The sequence below is a fragment of the Chanodichthys erythropterus genome, chromosome 18, assembly GCF_024489055.1.
Source record: "Chanodichthys erythropterus isolate Z2021 chromosome 18, ASM2448905v1, whole genome shotgun sequence".
NCBI lineage: Eukaryota > Metazoa > Chordata > Actinopteri > Cypriniformes > Xenocyprididae > Chanodichthys > Chanodichthys erythropterus.
In genome coordinates, this window is record NC_090238.1 from 29257047 (window position 1) to 29281500 (window position 24454).

Consider the following 24454-nt stretch of genomic DNA (forward strand, 5'->3'; position numbering starts at 1 on the left):
CTCTGCTATTTTTGCTTTGTCAAAAGAAGCTCTTCTATACACCTGACTCATTTATTTTAATCACGAAATATGTTGTTTAACATAAACTGTAGATAGTTTGTTCACAGAGAGTGTTCAGAATTATCACTAGTTTGTCCTAAATGGACTCTTCCTGTATACATTTTTTGTAAAGTGTTTTCAGAAACACTACTTATAATTAAGATACAAGAACTGAGTTTGTTACAGTTAGTTAAGTACTAATTAGCATTCCATACCTGAGAAGTCAAGTGCACACACCCCAAACTGATGGAATCCTTTAAGTACAGACAACGGCTTCAAGAACTCTGTTTCCCATATATGAATAGACGAATCACGGCCCACCTGTGTAAGAAAAACACAGATGTTAATGTGCCCAGACCATAAGGTGAACTGAAGTGATTCTGATGTATTCAATTGAGAAAACTCTCTGCTTTGTATGCTGCTGTTGACAAAGACAGACATTTGTCCAGTTTGACTGTACCTGGCCTGTGGCTACATAGTCTTTGACAGGGTGGATGGCCAGACAGAGGATGTCATCGTCATGGCCCAGGTAAAAGCGCTGTGTGTTCTGCTGTCTGTTGTACACCACTCCCACAGCTGCCACATGATACACAATCTCACCGGTCTGAGTGTAGAAGAGGTTACTTCTGCAGTCATAACCTCTGTAACTGAAACACACATTCACACACATGTTGGGTTTCCACGTTTTATGGGGACTTTCCATTGACATAATGATTTTATACTGTACAAACTGTATATTCAATCCCCTAACCCTAAACACAACCCTCACAGAAAACTTTCTGCATTTTCATATTTTCATAAAACATCACTTAATATGATTTATAAGCTGTTTTCCTCATGGGGACCAAAAAATGTCCCCACAAGGACAAGGATTTTGAATATTGCCATCTTTGTGAGGGCACACAAACACACACAAACACTGCAAATGTTTTCACAACCATATAGGTCACCCTATACAAGAATGAATCACTTTATGTAATACTCCATGTATGGATCTGAATTTTATAACCAAATTTGGATATTGTTATTGGTCTGAATCTTTTGAATCCATTCACCAAATCAGTTCACTCAGTAGGTAACTTCATTGATCCAGTATGTGGGAACCAGTAAATGTTTTTTTGTGTGTCATGTGTGAGTCACTGAATGAGTCACTCAACAGACTTGTTACAAAAAAGCATCGATCACAACTGAAAGAACATTCCATTATATGTAAATTTCAACATTACCAATACGTTATTAATATCTTCTTAACATTAGTTAATACACTGTGAACTAATATGAACAAACAATGAACAACTGTATTTTCATTCATTAACAATAACAAAGATTATTAAATACAGTAAAAAAAAAAAAAAAAGACATTCCATATTACGACATTCATCCAAGTTTAATGGATTATCAAAAAATTTGAAAATGTTGGATGAAGACTTGGTTCTATGCATCAGCTGTTGACTGGATTTTGAAAAGTGAGTGTTGCATTCCAAAGTGAAGGCATGAAATGAACATGCACTTGCAGGGGTGGGGCTTAAAGGTGCCATCGAATTGAAAATTGAATTTACCCCGGCATAGTTGAATAACAAAAGTTCAGTACAAGGAAATGACATACAGTGAGTATCAAACTCCATTGTTTCCTCCTTATATAAATCTCATTTGTTTAAAAGACCTCCAAAGAACAGGCGAATCATTCTCAACATAACACAGACTGTTATGTAACAGTCGGGGTGTACGCCAACAATATTTGCATATGCCAGCCCATGATCGAGGCATTACACAAGGGCAGGACATCTGGATGTGCACTGCTGAATCATCAGACTAGGTAAGCAAGCAAGGACAATAGCGAAAAATGGCAGATGGAGCGATAATAACTGACATGATCCATGATAACATGATATTTTTAGTGATATTTGTAAATTGTCTTTCTAAATGTTTCGTTAACATGTTGCTAATGTACTGTTAAATGTGGTTAAAGTTACCATCGTTTCTTACTGTATTCATGGAGACAAGAGCCGTCACTATTTTCATTTTTAAACACTTGCAGTCTGTATAATTCATAAACACAACTTCATTCTTTATAAATCTCTCCAACAGTGTAGCATTAGCCGTTAGCCACGGAGCATAGCCTCAAACTCATTCAGAATCAAATGTAAACATCCAAATAAATACTATACTTATGCGATTAGCCATGCTGCATGACGAACACTTTGTAAAGATCCATTTTGAGAGTTATATTAGCTGTGTGAACTTTGTTTATGCAGTGATAGAGTCGAGAGCTCGGGAGGGGGCGGAGAGCGCTAGCAATTAAAGGGGCCGCAGCCTGAATCGGCTCATATTTAATGATGCCTCAAAATAGGCAATTAAAAAAAATTAATTAAAAAAAAATCTATGGGGTATTTTGAGCTGAAACTTCACAGATACATTCAGGGGACACCTTAGACTTATATTACATCTTCTAAAAAAACGTTCAATGGCACCTTTAAGTGAACAGAGAGGTCTGGCTTACTGGTACAAGTAGGAGCTCTCGGAAAACTCCCAGCTTACAAGTTGTAATTACAATATCTTCGATGATGTGAATGCTTTTTACAAGCAGAAATCTTGTAATTATGGTAATTACGACATGGTGTAAAAGCTATAATGCATTTGAAAATAGATAGGGTGAATGATAATTCCATGCCAACTTTAAGTGTTTTCTATACAAATGACAACAAAGCATTTCTAAATTTTGACTTTTATTGAGCTTTAGAAAAGCAACACTGGCGTAAATACATTTAAAAATGTCCGTACATCATTTTAACTGTTTATGATCATTGCCATTTTTCATAATTTTTCCATTTCCACTTACAGCACTGTAAATGTAATTATTATATTTCAATAAATGGACAAATAAATAGAAACAAACAAATGGTATTTTATCTAGTGACCTAAATTGCCTTGCCTTGAATAAACTCATCTGAATATTCTCCTCACCATCATCTCTTCATCCTCTTAAGGCAGATTCAGGTGTGCTGTGGTAGCACATGCACATCTTCACTGAGCAATCACTATTACTGCCATGTTCTTGTTCAAATGTAAACATCCAAATAAATACTATACTTATGCGATTAGCCATGCTGCATGACGAACACTTTGTAAAGATCCATTTTGAGAGTTATATTAGCTGTGTGAACTTTGTTTATGCAGTGATAGAGTCGAGAGCTCGGGAGGGGGCGGAGAGCGCTAGCAATTAAAGGGGCCGCAGCCTGAATCGGCTCATATTTAATGATGCCTCAAAATAGGCAATTAAAAAAAATTAATTAAAAAAAAATCTATGGGGTATTTTGAGCTGAAACTTCACAGATACATTCAGGGGACACCTTAGACTTATATTACATCTTCTAAAAAAACGTTCAATGGCACCTTTAAGTGAACAGAGAGGTCTGGCTAACTGGTACAAGTAGGAGCTCTCGGAAAACTCCCAGCTTACAAGTTGTAATTACAATATCTTCGATGATGTGAATGCTTTTTACAAGCAGAAATCTTGTAATTATGGTAATTACGACATGGTGTAAAAGCTATAATGCATTTGAAAATAGATAGGGTGAATGATAATTCCATGCCAACTTTAAGTGTTTTCTATACAAATGACAACAAAGCATTTCTAAATTTTGACTTTTATTGAGCTTTAGAAAAGCAACACTGGCGTAAATACATTTAAAAATGTCCGTACATCATTTTAACTGTTTATGATCATTGCCATTTTTCATAATTTTTCCATTTCCACTTACAGCACTGTAAATGTAATTATTATATTTCAATAAATGGACAAATAAATAGAAACAAACAAATGGTATTTTATCTAGTGACCTAAATTGCCTTGCCTTGAATAAACTCATCTGAATATTCTCCTCACCATCATCTCTTCATCCTCTTAAGGCAGATTCAGGTGTGCTGTGGTAGCACATGCACATCTTCACTGAGCAATCACTATTACTGCCATGTTCTTGTTCTTAAACTTTAATCCGTAACACTTAATCCATTTTATGACCTATGGATGCACTTGAAATGAATGGTACACATATGCAGTTCAGCTGTGGTTGAAAATGCAGCCCTTTGAGTTCACCTGTGGGTTCTTCAGAAGGATTAGCAAGCCTTAAAAGACAAAAATTGAAGGCCAACTGTGTCCAACCCAATCCAGCTTCCAGCACAACTTCTATACTGATGTTCTGAAGCAGCAGGTGAACAGCACAAGACAGTCTTTCACTGCACTCCAACTCACCGCCAAGTTGGAAAGTATGAACTAGTTTTAACTACCTTCAGTCTGCCATATAAGTGTGAAAAGGAAAGCAGACAGTAGGGTTCCCTGAGGCACCTCAGTGCTGGTCACCATCTTCTCCAGAACACTGAACAGTAGGCTGTCAGAAAGGTGCTGCCTAATAATCCAGCTGACTGTGAGGATGTCCATCTGCATCATCCTGAGTCAGAGAGGCAGGCTGATTTTGAAGCTACTGGTAATGTCAAAGAAAATCATCTTAACTTTGAAGACAACCTTCGGAAGATGAAGTGTGAACTAACAACAACTGGTATATAGCTAGCCCCTAAGGGTGCTAAGACTCATCTTTGGGACTGACACTGGCACTTCTCAGAGCTGTGGCATGCATATTTATAGCTGGATAAACTTTGTTGCAGATATGCAGGTGCGTAACTAAATCATGTAAGCTTAATAGAGATCTCCTTACACTGTGTCTAAACTGGAAATGTGTCCTATTCAAAGCAATCGCTCCCAATAAAATGGAGAAAATACAAAAGATGCTGCAGAAGATGTCTTTATTTTCCACATCTCTCTGAAATAAACGGATTTTATTAACAAAATTTGTTAATATCTGGTGTAATATCTGCTATGAATTTAAATATAAGAAATGTAAGGTAATGCTTGAAAATATTTAATATTAAATTTAATATGAATATGAATATTTATTAATATTGATATATTGTTATATTACCTGAAATATTATGAGAGAAACAAAAAAAAATTTAGTGTAGGTGATTTTATAGCTTTGTAAGAGAAGATGCTTTTTTGCTAATCCTGAAAAGTATTAAAAAGTAGCATTTAGAAGTTATATTAACTAATAATATAATTTTCTACCATATGAATGCACCTAGCTAACAACAACTTGCTTTGTTCGGGTTTCACCTCAATCCAGCCTAAATTAACTGATTTTATAGGTAGGCCTAATTTACTACACATTTTCATTTAAATAACCTGAAAATATTGTGGATTATTAAGGCTAATTTTACTAACCACTCTTGCTAAATGGGGTCAGCACACTTATGTTCTCATTTCAGAGTTCGAGTAAATTATTCATTATAGACCGTGTGGACAGTTGTCATGATTCATTAAAATGAATCTGTTCAAATGAGTCATTAGGTTGCGAATTGGACATTAGCGGACGTTGACGCGTTGCGTGCGAATCGCGACTGTTATTAGGACATCGCAAAAGATGTCAACACAGAAAACACTTCACCACTGGATAGGATTTTCTTTTTGTTTACTGAAAGTGTGGTTTATGTCAGATGCACGTGCAGGGCGCCTGTCAGAGAAGATGAGGTGACGTTCTTTTGAGCACTATTCACACCCAGCGGTTATTCAGGAAAAACATTCTTCGAATGCGCCTCGTGAAACATGGATTCGGTCGTGCGAACTTTCAGCATTGTGTCAGTTGATTTAGATTATTATGTGTGAGGTAGAGAGAGTGCAAAGACGGTGCTTACTTTCTCGCACGCACGAGGGAGGAGCTCTGCTCGTTCTGTCCGTCAGCGCAGCAGTCCTCTCCCTCCTTTATTTTACAGTCGAATGGTGACTAGAACGGCTCCAGGTTCAAAGGTCAATACGAAATGGATTAATCTGCGTTATTTTTTTAATGCGTTATTTTTCTCAGATTAATTAATCGAAATTAACGCGTTATTTTGACAGCCCTAATTATATTATATTATATAACTCAGTATTACAAAATGTATCCAAATATTTTAACTAAGTGTTATAATAATGCCCAACAAAAATAAATTCCTTGCCAGAAAAAGCAGATCATAGTGGTCAGACTGTTTGCAACATGGTAGCTGGTTTGTGCACAAACTGCACACTACTAAATATGTTTATGTTTGAGGGACAAACTTTGCATGGTACTGATTTATTTGCTATTTGTTCAGTACTTTTGAGAGCTCAATAAATAAACCACGATGGCTGGCCGTGCGATGCTGGGGATCTACTGAAGCACTTACCCATGTATAAAGTGCAACCTCATTCCACTTGCTGGAGCTCTTTCCCTTTTCTTCATGGCCATGGCACGATGCTTCTCCTTACACTGCTCTTTAAGTTGAGGTAGATCTTCTTTGTAAACCTGAACAACACATTTTCATCATAAAACTTACCACACACAGAACTGAGGAGGGAATTTAACAAAGGATCCATGAGGAAGAGGATCTGCTTATACAGTATGTATAAAACAATGTCTTTTTTACTAATGTCATAACAAACCTGTCGGCGGTAAGTATGTTGTGTTTCCTGTTCGATTTCAGAGTCCATCTCAGGCACGTCTGACTGATCCGAGTCAGATTCCTCACTATGCGAGTCTATTAACGTCTCTGTAAGGTAGAGAGGGCAAAATTTCACCTCTTGCACTGATTATGCATTCCACTCAAGTAAAACAAATAAATGAATTAACAAATTAGCACAGATTCCATTTATCATGCTCTCCAGAGAAACCCTGAGTAACTTATTCGTCATTTCTAAGTGCTGCCCCTCCCCTTTATAGATTTATCACTAAGAAAACTGCTGATGGCTAATAAACAGAACTGCCAACGTGAGCAGTGCGAAAACCATTAGGAAAATGAACAGTGACATGGTAGACTGAGCATCAACATGCAAAGAAAAAAGACACAAGAAAAAGTAGACCCAATTTGCATTAGTAAAGGTGCTTTGCTTATTTAATCTAGCACATATTTCATGAGCACAGCCATTGCCTTGACATTCATTTATTTCTTCAATAGATTCATCCATAATTCAAGAGATTAAGGCTATGTGTCCACCATTTTTAACCAGCTGAAAACACCAGCCTCGCTGTGATTTGGTTGCCATGATATGGAATATCCGCGGAAGTGTTACTAGTATCTGATTTCAGAGGCAGTTTGTTTCTGAATATAAAAATGTATATATAATGTGAAGTATTTGCTCTGGCTCTAGTTTTAAATGAATTTGTTCCGTTGTTGTGCTTTTTGTTGTCGTCTGTTGCTGGTGTACAAGCAGGAAGTGGCAGTTGGTCAGTGTGGTATTTGTCCAGCCCCTTTTCCACTGTGATTGGACGGCTGAGTAAAAAGTGATAGTGATGAGCGCTGTGTTTTACCCAAATCCGAACATTCTTCAACTCTTGCCGAATGTAAAAAAACTAAATAGAAACTCAGCGGCTTTAAAAAAGGCGGCACTTCCATTGAAAATAACAGAAAAAAGCCTCAGGGGAAAAAAACAAAAAACATTTTGGTGGACACACAGCCTAAAAGTAATCTCTAATAATGCTGATTAAACTTGTCAAAAAGCCAGGCATCCAAAGAGAATATGGCTCACACCTTGAGGAGCTATATGAAGAGTTTCTTTTGACTTCCTTTCAGGGACAAACTTCCACTGGAACACTGAATGATCGGCTCCACCAATAGTAATCACCCACTGATAATCATGTGACCATCTGACATTGGTTATGTGTGCTGAATGTCCTAAATATTTTTTAAACTTTGCACCTAGAATGAAAATCACATACACTGAGTAGGCAAAACAATTTAAAGAGTGCAGTAAACATAAAAGAAGCTGAAAAAAGATGACCCACCTTTTCTTACACATGGGTACCGAAATAATTTAACTAATCCATAATCATCCGCTGTAACTAAAACTTGACTACTGAAGTTGGCATCTACAGAGTTGATGTCATTGATATCAGAGTATTTAGGCCAGATCCCGTTCACCTCCGGCCCGAGGACACAAGTCCATGAAGACCACTGGACAAGCTTCAGTTCTTCTCTGTTGGTCACTTCCTTGCCACCTAAACACATAGTCAAAACCATAGTCATCATAGTGCATCCGCTAACAGGAAATGCTAACCAAGTATTTGAAACTTGAGCTGCAAGTTCAATGGCTAGTGGATACTGATGCACCAATCAGCTGTGCCCTACAGACAATGATGTGATTGCAAGCAGAATGAGTTAAGGACCTATCAGCCTGCACCAGTTTCATGACAGAAATTTGTGATTCCAAGATGGCACAGAGCTCTTACTGGGCATCCTGTAGAAGAGCCGCCGACCGTTGCCATCATTGGTCTGTAGATACTTGCTGTCAGTGGACCAATCCATGTGTGTGATGAAGCTACTGGAGCCCACGCATTCGCCCACTTTCTTATAGCGCTGCACAACGCCGTAGATGTCCACTGAGTTATCGTTAGAGCCCACGGCTAGGTGCGCTCCGTCAGGGGAGTACTTCAGTTCATGAATGGCCTCTTTACGGTCCTTAATGTGGACCACCTCCGTCATGTCCCTGCAAAATGAGTGCAGTTATAACCGATTTGCATATTTTACTGCGTAGTAACATATTTTAGGTTGCTTTAGACCAGAGATACTCAAATTGTCCAGCTTAGGGGTCACTTTTAAAAAACTTGAAAAAAATTATCTGGTAATAGTAATAAATATTTGATTTGGTGGATACTTGACTAGCTTTAAAATGTGTAGCAACAAATAACTACAGCTTTATAAAAGCCTCATATTGTAATCACTTTATTCATCAAAACAGCAAGTGTCAGTTTATTCAAAGACCCTTTTCATTTTCTTAAAAATTAAACATGCTGGGTTAATGATATACTTTACTGTTCAAAAGTTTGTTTTTTTATTAATATTTTCATTCAGCATCAATTGTAATATTGTATTCTATTTTGAAAATTAACCTCTCTGTGACATCATTTCCTGTTAAATGTTTTTTTTTTTTTTTATATGCGTTGGTTGCACCATGACAAGCATTTTTCAAATATTAATAAGCAGTGAAGCAGTTTTGATAGCTTGTGGTATAGGACACATTTGTCGAGTATCCCTGCTCTAGGCTATTTTGCTTGGGTGTTTTTACCTGACTCTTAGCACTGTAAAGGATCCATCTTTCATGCCCAGAGCGAGGTGGATACCATCAGTACTAACAGCAGCACAGCGTATCGGCTCCTCCATGTTGCAGCGTGCTATTAGCGCATGATCTACGAGACTCCAGATCCTCCAATTTAAAAAGATATAGGCAGAGAAAAAAAGGAAGTAATGGCCCATAAAATACACAAATTAGTGCATTGAACATTAAAGATCATGTCATTAATAGTCTTGATCTAATCCAAGGAAAACTGTACTGCTCAGACCATCTATTATAGTCTATATTATATTATGGTCTAAGTGTTTAATGTCAATTACTTATTTTCTGTATCACTAGCAGCATCAAAAGAGAATTACACAAGTAATCCCTCATGAAGAAGGCTTAATTGTATTAAATGTGCACTTGTATGGTACTTGAAATCTTATGAGTGTATCATAACGTATAAAGTATATAAAAAAAAATGTGCAAATTATAATATAAATGGGCCCCTCAAATGTACTTTAAAAGTACATTTTCATGACTATGTTTCTTAAGACACTTAATTACACTTTTAAAAAAGTGTTACTTTACAGTACATTTTAAATCATCAATGTTCAGTTAATTGCATTTAATATAAATTTGAACTATAATACATTTACATATAATGCAGTTGAATGCAATTAAAACATTACATTCAGTTCACACAAGTATATTCCTTTAAAATATATTTTTCCATCACACGTATTAAAAGTGTGGACTTTTTCACAAGGGTTTCTTTAAGAAAAGCTTGTTCTCCATTTAATCTCATTACCATCTTAAAAAACAAAACAAAACAAAAAAAACACTGAGCAATTAATTTATTGATTATATATTAATTATATATCTCAGGGATGGGCAACATCAGCCCTGAAATGCTGCCATCCTGCAGAGTTTAGCTCCAATCCTAATAAAAAAAACTCACCTGCTAGGGCTGTCCTCACCTAAAGATTTTTCTAGTTGACTAGTAGTCATTCATGTAAGCGATTAGTCAACTAATCGTGCGTTTATATTAATAAACCAGACAAATCATAATAATGAGCCTTTAATCGCCTATATATAACACATACTGTGGCCTAAGGAGCGCTCAAACGCACAAATAAAGCTTGCAGCAGCGCACTGGCAAACGTAATGATTATGAATGTGGCGTGAAAAAACAGAAGGAGACTGTCTGAATATTTTAATAATTTATTGATAAATTAGCGTTTTGTGTGTTTTCGGCTGCAGATGAAGTTGACGATACTGACTCGTCATCTACGCAGTAGTGAACGTGCCTATATGCACGTTTCATATGGATTAAACAATCTGAGAATATTTGTTTTATACATTTCAAGTTTTCCATAGATATATTTCTCATGTCTGAGAGGCAAGTATATGCTAGGTTTCAGTTCATTTTTGTGACACGCTTCAAGTTCACTTGAGAAAGAGACAGCAGAAATCGCATCCTGTTTATAAAAACATTTTATAAAAGCACATTTTGTTGTTATTGTGAGATTACAGAAATAAAAGCAACCATTTACATTTTCTAATGTTGGATTATTCTTATCTGTGAGACCAAACATGTATTTTAAGTTTAATGTAAGTGATTGCACCAGCACCTCCAAGTCATGCAGTAAGCGCGCTCTCCACACAAACACTTGGATATGCGAAAATAATAGCACACATTTATCTAGGTTAATGTTAGAGCGAGCAGACATGTAAAGTTGCTACTACTCACATGTTTCAAGTGATAAGCCACATTGTAAAAAATGACCGTGATTTTAACAGTAAAAGACTGTAAAAATGCTGCGGTGAAAAACTGTCAATTGGTTTACAGAAAGTTTCCGTACTATATACGGTAAATAACTGTAATAGATCTAACTGTACATTTAATGTAATTTTACGGTAAAATACCATTAAATTCACAGTTTTTGGAAGTGAAAAATAACAATTCATTGTAAAATTTACAGTGAAAAACCATAAATTGACATTTACAAGTCCCTGCGTGACACTTCACATTTGATATATTTTCGTTGAAATAACTCTGTTTCTTCTTAGTTTTTCTCATTTTTTTCTAATCAGTTATGTACATTAGGGTTTTATGTTACATCTAATGTTGTTAAATTAATGTTTATTGCATTTTTAAAATTTCATGCATGTTACCATGATGGTGTTTAGTGTGTGTGTGAATGACACTGTGTGCACCTTCTATATGTTAGTGTTGTCCTTCTCAGCTTGTGGAAAATCTGCTTGTGATGAACTTTGATTCATCATGTGACTCTTATCACCACTGTGTTTGGTGACTGTCAGTGTATTATAAAGGTACAAAACAGATATTAGTACTTAATTAGGTTGGTAAATTAACATTATATCAGTTAATGAAATACGTTATTTCACAGTATATCACAGACTGCGTGATTTCTCCACTTCATGTGGAGTTTTTTTTTTTTTTGGCGACTGACCGACTAATTTTAATTTTGTCCGACTAAGCCTCTTCTCATCGACTAATGGCTAGTTGACTTTTAGGGGGCAGCCCTACCTGCCTGTAGCCTTAGTAATCTTGAAGACATTGATTAGCTTGCTCAGGTGTTTGATTTGGGTTGAAGCTAAATTCTGCAGGACAGCGGCACTCCAGGACCAATATTGCCCATACCTGATATAGCGAATGATTTCTCTTTTCTATAGAGTGATTCAGATTTATTATTCGTTATTTATTTTTTTTACTGCTTACCGAACAGAGCGGTCGTCACTGCCGGTCATGGCGAGGGGTTTGGTGGGATGAACAGCGAGGGCCCACAGCTCGCCCTCACAGTGACCCTGCATGATGAGGAAGGGCTTGGTGCGATCATGCACCACCACCTCAAAAATCTCACTGTCCTGCGTGCCCACCAGAATGTGGTCCCCTCTCCAGCACACGCTACGCACTGACAGGCCTGCACAGATCCATCACAAAAACAGTAAGTATGGAAATGAAGGTAATCGTGGAAGTAAACAGACATGATCCTGAAACATACTGAAGGATGTACACTGTAGACCGTCAAGGATGGAGAGGGTGCTTGGGTGCTTGATAATACATATAGACATCTGGGATCGGTGACAAACAGGGGTAAGAGCTATGGATATAACACAGGGCGGACAGCCCGCATAAAGAACACTGACAACTACAACGCACCTCTTGAATTTTCACCTCTAGCTACTGATGAGTCATAGAAAAAGAAAGTAAAAGAAGAAAAGAGATAAAGCTCTGTTAGAGACAAAGGACTTTTGCATTGTGGGATCCTGAGTATTTAACAACAAAAGATAAGTGGCAACTTAATGGATTAGACAAAATAAATGTCAGTGTAGAGTAATGCATTCTGGGAGTTAGTAGACTCACCCTTATATCCCTGGTCTGTTTCCCTGAGGTCAATGACGGTGATGGGTTTGAAGTTCAGGTCCCATAACCGGATGCAGCCATCCCTGCCTCCAGTGGCAAAGCCCTCTTCACATGCATTCATGCTGAAAATACCAGACTACACAAACACACACACACAGAAGCTCTGAGAGGCTGAATGTCTCTGACAACTGAAACAATTAGAGAACCTAAAGTCTCAAACTTTCACTGTAGTGACAGAACTAAGGGTCAAATAAAGTACACTTGAAAAACATTTGCAAATCTTAATGGGTTCATATCATGAGAAATCCAACCGTTCTCTTTGTTTGTAAATGAAACAATTAATTGCATTATTTAAAAATACAGTAACTAGTAAAATTCAAAACTTCATTTCCAGTTAAAAAAAAAGTAAGCCACAATACTTGGATTTCATCAGAAATCAAATTCAAATGATAACCACCCACATTTACACATCAACAATACCAATTTAGAGTTAATGAGGGAGTAGAATAGATCCGATTATTCTTAAACACCAAAGTAAAAAACAATAATATGAGGAAAAGATTGAAAGCTGTAATATTACTTTAATAAAAATTTATTTAATAAAATAATTTCAATAACATAAAATTAATAAATAAATTACATATACATGTATAATAAAACATAGTATGTTTAGTAGCCTAATATTAGTTAATTAATTTTAGATTAAAAAAATAAATATTACCTGAAATATTAATATTATGAGTGGACTTTAGGGGAAAAATGAAATGAATAAATTGCAATGTATTAATTATTTTAAGTAATACAATTTCTATTATATTATATTATATTATATTATATTATATTATATTATATTATATTATATTATATTATATTATATTATATTATATTATATTATATTATATTATATCATATTATATTATAAAAAATGCCCTTGCTATTTATTTGCCTTTTCATTTAATTTGAAATATTCACAAAAAAATCTAACCTTTAATTTAAGTAAAATGACAGAAAAATCTTTCAATTATTTTACATTAAGCAAAGTTTTGATTTTGTAAATATTTTGATTGAAGGACAAAGAGGTAAACAGCAAATACATTTATTATTTATTTATATATTTCTAAATACTATTATTATGAGCGGACTTTAGATGTTATATTGTATGATATGAAATGCTTAAATAAAGTATAAATAATAGTTTACCTACAAAAATATTATTGGTTAACTGGAAATCGGAAATGACTAACAGACATTAATTATTACAGTGGCAAAAGTAATCATTTGCATAGACCACAGAGTATTAAAAGCTGTATCAAAAATAAGCATTTAGTAGGCCAAACTCAGTTCATAAATCAGTGTAAGCAGATACCAAAGTCACTCAGGAGTCAGACAGAAGTCATTCTGGAGATGCTGTGGAAAATTAGCCCTCACTTACCCCATGAGCCCCTTGAACTGTCCGGATTAAATTGATTCCCTTCCAGACATAGATGTCCCCGTTCAAGGCACCTGAATATGTGATCTCGTCCCTTGCGCAGGCCAGACAGAGTATAGTCTGAAGGTCTCCAGTCTTCCCAAACACGCCACGCTTAGGAGTCAGAGCGTTCCCACACAGACTCCAAAACTGAGGGCAAGGGAGAGACATTAACAATATATGTAAATTTCATAAACACACTTGGGCTTCATATTTTAATGGCACTCACTATTGCACATAATTTAAGTCTGATTGATGAAAGATGAATCATAAGGGTCTTTTATTTTGGAAATCAAAGATTTATATAGCAAGACAATTGCTGTTTCCTGCTAAATTTATTGTAACAAATACCCTATTTAAAGGCCTTACAGAATAAATTGTGTGACAGCTTAATATTGCGAATGCGCAACAGCATACATAAAGGTCTATTCACAAGCTAAATAAATCGTTGCGAACACTCACACGCATGCTCACAAACATACTAATGCTTACTCTCGTTAAACACATCATTAAAATGCACAGACACGATCTCAGTTCAGAACAAACACGGAAAGCTCCAACAGCCACCGCATAATAATTGGCTCATTGATTTTGATTCAGCTGTGTGTGCATGTGTGCGACACCTCAGAGCTCTATTTCATAAGGTCACATGCTCCTGATTAAGAGAATGGCAGGATCAACTCTGCGTGTGACCTCATCCTCAGTGGTCGAGTGCAAGAAAACCGAGGTGTAGTCCGACATGTCATAACTATTTTTTAGGTTTTCCACATTCATAGTTGTAGTGGCACCTAGTTGCTTTTAATTCTTCTGTACCACTTTTTGAAGTCAGTCTACAACCAGTATTTGGAAACTCGAGCAAACCAACAGTCTTCTTTTTAGATGTTTACTTCCAAAACAATAACTTACATAGACATGGTATGCACAGTCAAAAAACTGTGTTGCTTCCAACGTCTCTTACTTCAAACTAAAACTAACTACATCCGATCGTTTACGCTATGACATAGTGCTATCTGATTGGAAGCACAAAATACAGAAATGTTATCAGATCCAAACATTACTAAATTATGCATTTTAAACCAATAACTTATGAATTTTCATGAAATAGTTTTTTTTTTTTTTTTTTTAGATGAACTATAGTCCTTATGTGGCTCTTACATTACCGAATACAAAATGTAATTTTAAATTGAATGTACTATTTCAAAAAAGAGAGAGAGAGAGAGAGAGAGAGAGAAATATTATAGAATTAGCTATTAAGTCTCAATTATGTTTGCATACTCCTTCAAATATGGCACATAAAACACAAAGTTATTTCAATCATCACAACTCTTTGAAGATTTTTAGCATGGTAATGGATATGACAATGTTGATGTATTTGGTCTTGGCGGAATAGATCTACTATGCTGCTGCTGAATTGTTGCTGCTGTAGATTATTGTTGCTGCTGCAGAGAAAGTACAGGAATTTGCTATTGCCAATACACTGATACGCTGCTGCGAGTAAGACATAGTGCTGCTGCACAATAACATATATCAATAACCCATTGCAGATCTTTACAGGTGAAGCTGGGGAAGGTATGTACACTACACAATATGTTTTCATGTCATTATAAATTAATTACCTTAAGATACAGATTTAAAACTTAGACAGTGAAACAGTATGCACACAGTACACTACATGTTTTCATATCATTATGAATTCAATAATTTGTTGACTAGATGCTGCATTAGTACACTGAAAAAAAAAAATCCCAGTAAAATTTACGGTAAAAACACAGAAGCTGTGGTTGCCAGAACTTCACAATAAAAAATACAGTAGCAACAAAAAAAAATCTGTTAAATTTACGGTAAAATAACGTATTTCATTAACTGATATAATGTTAATTTACCAACCTAATGAAGGACTAATATCTGTTTTGTACCTTTATAATACACTGACAGTCACCAAACACAGTGGTGATAAGAGTCACATGATGAATCAAAGTTCATCACAAGCAGATTTTCCACAAGCTGAGAAGGACAACACTAACATATAGAAGGTGCACACAGTGTCATTCACACACACACTAAACACCATCATGGTAACATGCATGAAATTTAAAAAATGCAATAAATAGTAATTTAACAACATTAGATGTAACATAAAACCCTAATTTACAATGAATTGTTAGTTTTCACTTCCAAAAACTGTGAATTTAACGGTATTTTACAGTAAAATTACATTAAATGTACCGTTAGATCTATTACAGTTATTCATCGTATATAGTACGGAAACTTTCTGTAAACCAATTGACAGTTTTTCACCGCAGCATTTTTACAGTCCTTTACTGTTAAAATCACTGTCATTTTTTACAGTGTAGCTTGCAGTTTTATAAGCTACAGTTTAAGATAGTTTCCCACTGACAGAAACATGTTATACTGTAGTATATAGTAAGGAAACTTTCTGTAAACCAATTGACAGTTTTTCAACGCAGCATTTTTACAGTCTTTTACTGTTAAAATCACTGTAATTTTTTACAGTGTAGAGAAAGGATGTTTCTGGTAGCACAGCTAAAATTACTATTAAGTTCACCTGTATGCACCTGTATCACCTTCTAGTATGTTAGTCAACATATCAAAATAAGTGTACTTCTTATGACATTTAAAATTACTTAAAAGTAAAACTTTTAATTTATCATTATTACAAAGTACACTTTTTAAAAGTGCACGGACTGTAAGTGTGTTAAGAAACATCCATGAAAATGTACTCTCTTTAAGTATCCTTTTATTTCATTATTATTATATTATCTGCAAGTACAGTTTTTTTTTTTGTAAATACAGTATATAATTAAGATTTGAAGTACACTATAAAGTGCACATTCAAAAAAAAAAAAAAAATCAAATTTTCTTCCCAAGGGTCAGTTATTATATATATATATATATTTATATATATATATATATATATATATATATATATATATATATATATATATATATATATATATATACACACACGTTTATGAAGTGAAGTATACCAAAATCATGAAGTGCCAATATCAAGAAGACTAAAGTTGTCACTGCATTTTTATGGTGAATTTCTGGCAATCATAACTGCTAGAATGAAAAGATGAAAAAACAGTCGCTGGCCCATTAGCAACCTACACTGGGGCAGACGGAACGGTTCCAGACAGCCAGGCTGCCTTACATCACGGAGATTCAAAGCCATGGTGAATCACGGGCTCCGTTGTTTCTGCAGGTCTGTGCTCTGGTAAAGCTTTAATATAATCAAAATGAGTCAGTGCTATTCATCTGCCAAGACTCCATTAGAGGCAGACTGTCTTCATCCTGAGGCACGTCCTCCCCCTGTCTTTCTGCTCTACGGGGACAGCAACCTCCTGCTCGTGTGTGCAAGCCATCCTGAATCCAGCATATCTAGACTAATCAAACAGCCTTAAAGTCACCAAGATGGCTATAATTAGCATACTGCGAGAAGGAAAAGGATAATTAGTCCAGGGTGGCCCACTACACCTTAATCTAGTTACATCTAATTGTGTGGTCTGCGGCTCCTGTCACATATCTGATTTCTAAACCACTGTTGTGATGGCCATGTTGTAAATATGGTGATTTTGTTGGACCCTGTGGGCGAGGCTGTGATTATGTTGTGTGTGGTGGGAGGCAGTGAGTGGGATTGTTTGAACAGGCTGCCTCAGTTTGCTCTAGTCTAACCATAAAGGATCATCATGAGACTTATTGCACTATATATGCAGTTAAGTGGATTGAGAACAGCCTGGAGGGTCTGAACAAAAACCTCAGGAAATTTGTCAAAAGCTCAAACACATGCAGGCTCAATGGCTATGGTCGGAATAGAATACAAGCTACCATTTATGGAATTTTGCACAGTATACGCAAATAAAATATTTAGTAGCCATTTTGCAATGATAAACATTTCAAATAGTTGTTTGCCACATTGTCAGCAGGTGTGTTACTATTCTTTGTAATGCGTCCCAGTAAAATTCTGCTGCGCCTCAATAATATTTGACTGACAAATTCATAAGCATTTTCCATAAGCTTATCTCACCATCATTGAATCCATTTGTGATTACACGAAGAAACAATGAAACTAAGACAAACTAAATCCAGAAGAACTGTGGCCGTTTCTCCAAGACGCTTGAAGAAACCGACCTACAGAGATACAGTACTGTGAATAGTTTTAGGCACTTGTGTAAAAATGCTGTGAAGTGAGGATGCTTTCAAAAATACTGTCATAAATATATTTTATTTATCAATTAACTTCTATTAACTAAATCAAATCAATATTTGTTGTGACCACCCTTTGCGTGTTAAATCAACTTTCATATCATGAAGCTGGTTTGCTTTATCCAGCCGAGAATCAAAGTTTTCATATCATCTGGCCATACAGCAGTGGGATGTTTCGACGTTCCGCTCAGACAGGAACAGCGCAATGCGGGAGGGCACGCGCTCTTCAGATACAATGACAGGATATGACAGAGTTTTCATGTTTTAAATCAAAAAAGACATTGGAATGAATAATTCTCTGTGCCTTCTCTGATAAAATCAGCATGGACTTTAAGATCTTCTAACTGCGTGACGTAAATTATGTTATGACGCAATTTCACGAGCTTCCTTAATTTTTTCATGTTAAATGCGTCAAATTATTTTAACCCATTAGGATTTTGAATTAATTGCATGCGTTAATGCATTAACGTTGACAGCCCTAATACATATACATTATATATATATATATATATATATATATATATATATATATATATATATATATATATATATATATACACAAATGCATACATACACATTTTATTCTATATATTTTAGTGTCAAAAATCAGTGCCATTTTTTAAGAGTGCGCATATGCATAAATGTGTAAAAGAACCCCAAAGTAAGACACAAGAGGGAACCTGTGATGAATCAAATATCAAAATAGTGTGAAGTAGTTTTCACATGCCAAGTTACAGCAGAATTTCAGAAAAAATTTGTTGTGAAGAAAGCTGCTGACTGAATGAATCATATGTATACAGTGTACGCCAATTACTTGTTAACATGTACCAAATACATGTTAACATGATTTTAATAAATGAACTGCTTTCTGTTGTTAAATTAACTATAATAATCAGACATTAATTGTGATATCAAATTAATTAATTAGCATAAATTATTACTCCATAACCTGCGCATGATGTCATTAACATGACTAGAGTTCATTTTTCTAACGATGAATTGTACTATGGTGGTTAAGCAGCGAGTTACATAGTTGTATGGAAATCACAACCATGGGTAGCAAAATAGTTCGATTTTCTTTAATTTTTTAATTGACTCACTCCCTCACTGAATCATCTGATGTGGTTTCTCATTTGCTGACATAAAATATTTACCTAAACTAGCCTTAAATAACCTCCAAGTGCATCCTATTATTTGGCAGCAGTGCAAGTAAGGTAAACAATTGCATGTAATGCTTATAAATTACTCACTTCAAGTAAAAAAAAAAAAAAGAAATTCCAATTAAAAGAGTATCAAAGCACTTTTTTTTCTCCATAGCTTAATTTAATTTAACTATGTTGTTTTATTGTCTAAATGGTAATTATAGTTGATCATTTATATTTTAGGTATGTTCTGTTGTGGGAGGCTCATGCCTGATCTCACATAAAGCATCAGGACTGCTAACGGTAGAGTGCTCCAAATCAGTCACTTATGAGGTTTAATTTCAGTTAATATGTATGTGTGTAATATGTAGAGTATGTCCAGTTTCTTAAATGAAGAGCTATCTTTAGCTTGCCTTGAATAAATTATAGAACCACACAAAATTTTGCTTTTCATCTGGCACCAAAGAGTTTCAGTTTCTCTAGGGCTCTCTCAAAGAGAGAGAGAGAGCGAAACGGGGGATTACAGCGCGCTAAATCTCTGGCATGTATTGAGTGCATAATCGCTGAGTGAGTGCGGGCCTGGGGAGCAGATGTCATATGGTTGAGGGGGTAAAGACTCAGAAATTATGTGGGACAACTGCCACACCATTCTAACTACATGGAGAGGTGGCTTATATGAGAGAATGGGGGATATAGTAAGAGAAAAATACTGACACAGTAAGAGATATAGGGGATGCACAGTGTCTAAGAACAGAGTTGTGAGAGAGAAATAAAGAGAAAGATAGAGAGACACAGAAATAAAGATTAAAAGGTATAGCCCATGAGGATTGTGGATTACTTCATAACAGGAACCTAAAGCCAAATCTTTATGCTAACTGATGAAAGAGAAAGATACTCTACGTAATCATAGACAGCACTGGGTTTTACGTATGGTGTGCGTATTGTGTAATATTTTACTTATTTAATGGTGAAATTATAAAAATTAAGATATCTGCTTATGGCCAAATTCTAAGGCAGGAGAATGCACTGAAACAAGAACCGTGCTTGCTTGACGAACAAGAACAAACCTCACTGGTTCTTGTGGAAGCTCAACCGTGCTTGCTTGCAATCAATAAAGGTACCATTTTATTTTCTGTTAAACATATTTAACGAGTTCTGTGTTTGTGCATTGATCATCATAAAAAGCGACTTGTATTAAACTGCTCAATAGGTTGTTTGCAATCACGTGGTTCTGGTAACGCGCAAAATTCCGGTGGAGGGCAAGCAGTGAAAATTAGAATGGAAGAGATGGGGAAAAGTCCTTTCTTTGCTGGTTCAGAAAGGTATAAACAGAAAAATCACAACATATGTTGGACGCGATCCTTATGCTATGAAGAGGAGCGACTTTTCCGCTGAATTAAATTACTTTCCTGCCATCGAGGAGGCAGATATAGAGGATGTGAAGCTGCCCTCACGCCGTGTTCAGTTCTAGTCTGTTTGTTTATATCGCGCTGCCTTTCTACTAGTGAAGTTAGAGCAGTATTTTGATTTTCTGTTGTGATTGTGAAAAATGTCGCCATTGTAGGTCATTTATACTGAATCGGGAATTATAATAGGAACTCACGATATCGTTCGTGGAAAAAAAGATGGTAATACATTTTCACCTTGGTTAAGAAGGTGAGGGAAGACGACTAGCAAATGTAATAATGTCACTAAATAAACCCACTGCCTTTCACTCAAAATAATCACATACTTTGTTGAGTTTTGTATTTGGTTTTTGTGTAATAATTAACATTATGTTTTAGAGTACGATCACTCGGCTTGTGAATGATTATAACTTGCACACAGCCACTTCAAAACTGTTCACAAGCTTCTATGGGTTTGATTTTGGTTGTCATTGGTTGAAATAAATACAAAAATACAGCGTGTCTGTGTCCTGAACGTGACCCTCTGATTCTCCTCCATGGTCATATGGGAAAGTGAATATTTACAAAAACAACATTTAAACTAGATACATTTACATGCTTCCAACAAATAAATGGATCGACTTCTGTCAGCTTGTTGAACACATTTATTTTATTTGGACATTTTCTACCATACGATGGCTGAAGCAGCAGCGCGTGACATTGTTCTCATGGTAACCAGATCAACATTGTGAACAGAATACTACAAAACTGAAGTGAAAATACCAAATTATAATTAAATAGGATAAAATATCTTCTCCTCCCTGCAAACGATAGCATGAATGTGAATATTTAACCAAGTCAAAAAGGTAAGCAAGTATCCATATTCATTTACGTTAAGTATCAGCAGACGCAAAACGCTATAAAAGGCGACAACTTTTAAAATTAAAAAACGAAATAAGTTATAAAAAACGGTATAAGTTATGTAAACGATATAAACACCATCTGGGTTCTCGATTTTATCGATTTGAGCAACCATAAACGACGCAAAACATGCAAATTTTAAGTTTTTGATAGGATTCCTATATAGAATCATCACTCCCTGCCCTCCAGACTCCCTGCCCTCCAGACACGTCATGTGCAAACAACCTATTCAAATGCATTACTTTTATGAAATTTTCGTTGTGTTGACTTTCAATAGATGAACAAAAATGATGAGAGAATATTAAAAAATATCTTCATTTGTGTTCCAAAGATGAACAAAAGGCTTATTTACATTTACACCTTTGACTTTCAACTGCTTTGTTGGTGGAAATTGCTGTTGGTGGGAATCTGAATTTCATAAAGATGACCGACAGGAAGCAAAGTAGCATGCAATTTTTGGAAAAGGGCTTCTGTCTCCTGAGAGAACAACAATGATGGTTTCACAAGAGCGGAACACCCTCTTAACCCATTTGAACCATCTCACAGTAAAGATTGTGAGATGAAGAGATTGTAATTAGATCAGTAGCACTGTACTTCAATAGTATGAATCAACAATTGAAAGGTAGCTGAAAAAGAATTCCATAATTGCTTTCATCAAGCTGAGCTGGAAAAGTTTTTTTGAGTCCTAATCCCCTTCCTCCACTAACACTTCTAAAGGGATGCTCATGTTTTTTTGTTTTTTTTCCAGAACTGAGGCTGCAGAAATGAAGAGGTACATTTCAATGACTCACTGTTTGACCTAGTTCTGCTTTAAAGGTTTAGTTCACCCATAAATGAAAATTCTGTCATTCATTTCTCACCCTCATGTCGTTTCAAACCCATAAAACTTTTGTTCATCTTCAGAATGCAAATTATGTTTTTGATGAAATCTGAGTGCTTTCTGAAGATGAAGTCAAAATTGACCATTTACTCTTAATACACATTCCTGGTTGTATTGTAAATAATTAATTGGAGCAAATACTGTAACTCCAAAGAAAGATGTTTAAACATTAATCAAATGCTCTGTAATAACTCGCTCTTCCTCTGAAACGAAGGCTATTGCTTAACATTATCTAATATCCATTCCAAATAGCTACTGGCAAATGGCGTTGTTTTAGCAAAGTCATCTCCATTCTGGTATGCATATCTCACTGAATATCCTCTTTCACTCAGAAAGATATTATGAAACTACAGTGGGCTGCCAACAGCAATTCACATTGACTTTCACAAGTACAAAAGTATTTCAATACAAACATTTCTGAAGCCAAAACAAGAATAGGAAAAAGGAGAATAGGAAAACAGAGAATGCAAAAAGAGAATAGCAGTACCTTGATATGCTTGACTCCGCAGCTCACTAGCTTGCTTTGCTGATACAGGTCCCATGAAATGTCAAATATCTTAAAAAAGAAAAAGTAAAGTATGATGTATTATATTAGTAGGTATTTTCAGAACCCAGTAAAGTATATGCTGCCTTCAAGTCCTTGAAATTCCTACTTGCAGGTTTGTAAATCGTAATTTTAACATGATGGTTAGAGTTATAAGGTTGTGCTTGTTTAGCACTAGTGCAAATTAAGTATAATTGATGGTATATACACAACTATTCTGAAGGATCGTGTGACTTATTATGATCAGTACCTATAAGATTCTGCCCTGATTTTTTGTGTAACTGACATAGCTTCAACTCTGAATATTGGGGCTCAAAGAAAAGGCAGCGAGACTCTTGGTTACAACACACATGCAGGATAACCAGAGGCTGGTTGAGCAGAAAATAAGTTCTCAGGAGATTATGCAGAAATTACTTATGGAATTTTATAGTGAAGAACTATTTAATCTGTTTTAACTATTTGTGAGTTACAGAGTTAGAGAAATCAGAAAGGAAAATACAGCATGTGCAAATGTGTTTTGGCCCCGAGTATGTACCATAATTTGTTGCAGTGTTAATTTATGTAAAATGAAATTAATTCTGTCAGGACCACTTCCGTCAAAGATAATGACAATTAGCATACAGTTTGGATTTTCAATAGCCTTGCATGGATAAAAGCAGGGAGTGCAGCAATATCACCCCCCATGAACAAAACCGAAACAACATTAATGATATCTGTAATAATGTTCTTGATGACATTAGGAAATTACATTAGGAAGCTAAATCCTGACTGTTGTGAAGAAAAGGAGGAGCTGAGGATGGTGGATGGTAATTAGCTCCTAAGCAACACAATGAAAGGAGCTGAAGGATAACTAAAATGGCAACTAGGAATGCTGTGATAGGCATCGTATTCCTATAAGTAGACATGCATTAGCTAAGCATCAGCTGATGTGAGCTTGACTATCGTGACACTATACACTTGATTTCAGTGCATTCCCAGATGCTGTCTCCTTGAGTCCAAGAACTTATTCATTGCTAACATGCCTATGGCAGTCTGCTTTGTTTTTGTAACATATGATTGACGTTAGACTTACTGAGTGTAGCCTGAATGTAACTAAATTATTGAAGAAAGCCCACTAGATAATGAGAAGACAAAAGAAACGTTACACTGCCTGTCTACTGTGTCTAATGATGTGTGTGTGTTTGAGTTCTTACCCGGTCTGTATGACCAGGAGCAGCAGCCAAAACTTTCCCCCGTCTCCAGTCCCACACACAGATTGTGTTTTTAGAGTCCAAGCCCACAGATACCAAACACTATAAAGACAAGACAGAAAAGAAATAATATGATAACTGTAATAAGT

At 35.7% G+C, this 24454-nt stretch overlaps 1 protein-coding gene across 5 annotated transcripts in view; it reads right to left on the reverse strand.

Annotated features, from left to right (window-relative positions):
- eml5 (EMAP like 5) overlaps positions 1–24454 on the reverse strand; it is a 92807-nt gene that overhangs the window by 34567 nt on the left and 33786 nt on the right. For all 5 annotated transcript variants that reach the window (XM_067367090.1, XM_067367086.1, XM_067367089.1 and 2 more), the window contains exons 3-15: positions 24309–24407; positions 23059–23127; positions 13978–14163; positions 12546–12681; positions 11901–12102; positions 9167–9304; positions 8331–8587; positions 7887–8099; positions 7633–7800; positions 6548–6654; positions 6292–6410; positions 500–686; positions 255–360 (exon numbers count right to left, since the gene is read on the reverse strand). In XM_067367090.1, coding sequence (XP_067223191.1) covers positions 255–360; positions 500–686; positions 6292–6410; positions 6548–6654; positions 7633–7800; positions 7887–8099; positions 8331–8587; positions 9167–9304; positions 11901–12102; positions 12546–12681; positions 13978–14163; positions 23059–23127; positions 24309–24407 — 1987 coding nt within the window. The remainder of the gene's footprint in view (positions 1–254; positions 361–499; positions 687–6291; positions 6411–6547; positions 6655–7632; positions 7801–7886; positions 8100–8330; positions 8588–9166; positions 9305–11900; positions 12103–12545; positions 12682–13977; positions 14164–23058; positions 23128–24308; positions 24408–24454) is intronic.